The sequence below is a fragment of the Kryptolebias marmoratus genome, linkage group LG14 (assembly GCF_001649575.2).
Source record: "Kryptolebias marmoratus isolate JLee-2015 linkage group LG14, ASM164957v2, whole genome shotgun sequence".
Lineage (NCBI taxonomy): Eukaryota > Metazoa > Chordata > Actinopteri > Cyprinodontiformes > Rivulidae > Kryptolebias > Kryptolebias marmoratus.
The window spans coordinates 26,476,388-26,479,855 of record NC_051443.1 but is presented as its reverse complement, the minus strand read 5'-3'; the positions used below and the strand labels follow the sequence as shown (position 1 = coordinate 26,479,855).

The 3,468-nt window shown below is 45.0% G+C and overlaps 2 protein-coding genes across 5 annotated transcripts in view; one reads left to right on the top strand and one right to left on the bottom strand.

Moving 5' to 3' along the window:
• fktn (fukutin) overlaps positions 1 to 362 on the bottom strand; it is a 4,594-nt gene extending 4,232 nt beyond the window's left edge. For all 4 annotated transcript variants that reach the window (XM_037979413.1, XM_037979414.1, XM_037979415.1 and 1 more), the window contains exon 1: positions 122 to 362. In XM_037979413.1, the coding sequence (XP_037835341.1) occupies positions 122 to 223 (102 nt within the window). In that variant the 5' untranslated portion in view covers positions 224 to 362. The remainder of the gene's footprint in view (positions 1 to 121) is intronic.
• Positions 363 to 525: 163 nt separating this feature from the next.
• apc (APC regulator of WNT signaling pathway) overlaps positions 526 to 3,468 on the top strand; it is a 15,386-nt gene continuing 12,443 nt past the window's right edge. Inside the window, exon 1 of the mRNA XM_017403946.3 lies at positions 526 to 798. The gene's annotated coding sequence lies outside the window, so the exon portion shown is untranslated. The remainder of the gene's footprint in view (positions 799 to 3,468) is intronic.

The window sequence follows — 3,468 nt, the reverse complement described above, 5'->3', positions numbered from 1 at the left end:
CCGGTCACATGACTGAGTCCATCAGCCGCTGTTACCATGGTAACATCACCTTGCCGAACGTTCACGCTCATATTCAAAAGCATACACCTGATCTGATCTCGTGCGCACGCTGCACCCTCACCTTGCTGACGTATTTCCGGTAGTAGTGTAGCTGGAAGAGGAGAAACGCACAGCTGCTAATCAGCAGCAGCGACAGCACGACGGTCCGGTTCACGCGAGGCATCCGGTACCAAACTGCTCATCACGTCAGAACCGAGCTATCTACAGGAGGGAGAGGCGAGGCGGAAAAAACCTTCCAACCTGCAGGTAAACCCAGACCTGCCAAGCGCCATCTTTAAAATTCCAGCCGAGACTAGGCTCCTCCTACTTCCTGCGAGCACTTCACAGTAAAAGTCCTGGTTTGGTTTAATTTCCATGAATTTATTTTTATTGTTTAATAACCGAAATAAAAAACAAACAGTAGTGTCAGAATGAGAACAGTAAAGCGGACGGTCCTCACAGCGCCGGTAACTCTCTGACACACACACACACAGCTGCTGCTGTACTTGTGAGGACTAGGTGGAGCCTGGTCCTCACAGCGCCGGTAACTCTCTGACACACACACACACAACAAGATGGCGGAGCGCAGCTGCTGCAGCGGCCCTACAACAACAAGGTCCAGTTAAAACTTATCCGGACTTTATTCAACCTAACTGTTGCCTCCAGAACCGATCAGATGAGGACTCCCCGCCGCCTGTGACGGCTAGTTCCCCGGTTTGCTGTGTTTTCCCGCCGTCCGAAGACGCCTTTCCACGGAGGGTAAGAGCTGATAGCCGTTAGCTTAGCTCCGATACCGCCGCTGGTGTTGGTACCTGGTACCTGTGTTTGGACGGAACCGAGGTTCCCGGTTTACCGAGACCTTTAGTTGGAGTCCGGTGTTTGATAAAAGAACGCACAGCATATTTACTAGCATTTATTCTGCTTTTAAACCTGCTGCTATTGTTACAGAGGAACAACTAAAGTACCACAGTAACACAGCTGAAGTACTACAGTAACACAGCTGAAGTACCACAGTAACACAGCTGAAGTACCACAGTAACACAGCTGAAGTACCACAGTAACACAGCTGAAGTACCACAGTAACACAGCTGAAGTACCACAGTAACACAGCTGTAGTATAGGTAAGGTACAGCTGTAGTATAGGTAAGGTACAGCTGTAAGGTACAGCTGTAGTATAGGTAAGGTACAGCTGTAGTATAGGTATGGTACAGCTGTAGTACTGCTGGAGGAAGGGGGTATTGTGTCATATACAGCCTTGTGATAAACCTACTTGGCGTGTTGTTTTTCGTCATTAAAATCTCTGCTGTCTTACTGAGCAGCTCTCTGTCTGCAGGAGGCTCTGATAGTCAGTCCCCTCCCACCTCACCTTTACCTGAGCGTGGGAACTGAAGCTAACAAACACATCATTGTCAGGGAAATGGCTCGTAAAGAACTCTGCTGTCTTACTGAGCAGCTCTACATCTGCAGGAGCCTTTGAATACAGATTCACACGCTCACAGTTCAGAATCACTGTAGTTTTCACAAAGCAGGTGAGTCCTGTGACACCTCATAATGTCCCAGAGTAGAACCCTAACCCTAACCGCCATGAGTAGATTGTAAATGTGGACAGAACACACAGTACTGGATTAAATATGACTCCAGCGATGCTTCATGTTGAAATAGTTCATTTATGACAACATTTGGCTAAGCGTAGCTGTCTGAATGTGAAATGTTTTTGTTTCTTCTCAGTATTGTGTTTGGCTTCAGCTTAATTCATATTATCACTGCTTCATGTTTGTTTTATTGCAGAAGGGCTTTCAGAGGGCTACAATGGGATTATAAAATGATTAAGAATGCATCCATAATCACACATCAAACTGAACCCTGAGCAGAAATTCTCTCCAACCTAAAAGAAAAAATAGTTTTGCTCTACATTGAAGCATGGAACAGTTTTTATTCAAACAAAATATAGGAAATAAATTACCAAAAGGAGTCGACATGTCGAGTTCAGGGACATCAGGTTATGTTTTCATGATGGTTCCTGCTTCTCCTCTTCCACATTGGGTTTGTGCTGCCTGAGACGTTCTCTGAGCAGATCATCATTGGGGGCTTTCTTCCTGATGTTCTCCAGGATCTTGGTTGGTTCATCCTGTATTGTGGCTCTGATCCTCCCTCCTCCTTAGTGTTCAGTCTCAGGGTGCTGGACTTAGGCTGAAACCCTCCGTGCATTGTGAGGAGCTTTCAGTGGCTTCTATCTCCTCCTTTGGCCAGGTTCTGATACCAGCAGGGTATCTGATGGCTGACACCAGTATGTGCTGGTGGCTTGGACTTTTTCTTCCCATTCAGCTCTTCAGGACCTGCCTGACTCTGTGGAGGAACTTGGTTGTGGCTGATTTCTTTGTGGACTCATTGGTTGCTATTTGTCTGCAGGATACCAAGGTACTGCAGTGTTGCCTTCAGGTAGTTCAGCCCCTTCAGTTGTGATCACCTTGATTACCTTGCCTCTCTTGGGCACCATTCGGCTGTACTTATCAACTCTAAATGACATATCAATGTCCTTTTATTAATTTTTAGGGCCTTACATGGTCAGACCCCCCAGTATGTCTCTGATATGCTTAAGCCTCAGACTTCTACCAGAGTTCTGTTGTTAGCTCCACATCCTCAGTTTAAAACTTGTGGGGATTGCTCTTTTCAAGCAGTTGCACCCCAACTGTGGAATTCTCTCCCATTGTTCTTGCATCATTTATCCTGCTGTTTTTATGTGCTTTTCATATGTGTTTTGGTAAGCACTTAGTGATTTTATCTGTGAAAAGTGCTATATAAATATAATTTTACTTACTTGTTGTATATCCTGGTGAGGTGGAGGTGCTGGATTCATATCGTCTAGCAGACTTTCAGACTTCAGTTTTTCATTGGAGATTGGTATTTATACCTGAATATTTTCAGTGTAGTTTTTGTTTGCATTTCCAGTGTATTTTTGAAGTATTTTGGGTGTATTTTCAGTGTATTTTGTAGTGTGTTTTATGGCATTTAAAGCTTGAAACTCCACAGTCCTCGCCTGAATTAAGATAGCTCCCCGGATGGGAAGTGAAACATCTTCAACCACAGAATAAAAGTATTTTATGAATGTGTATTTTATAATGTATTTCCAGTGTAGTCTTGGTGTATTTTCAGTTTATTTCTAGGTGTATTTTTATGTATTTAATAGTGTATCCCTTGATTAATTTTGGATGCATCTTCAGTATAGTACACAGTGTATTTAATGGCGTATATTGATGTATTTTTGGTGTATTTTCATTGTATCTGGGTGTGTTAGTAACCCAGTCAGGCTGCCTGCAGTGCTGCAGAGCATGCTGGGAGCAGAGGAGGTGGGAGGGGGGTGCTCCCCCTCCCCCCCTCTGTGTGCCTGGCTCCTGATTGGCTGCCGGCTGGCTCAGCTGACCCCCCCCC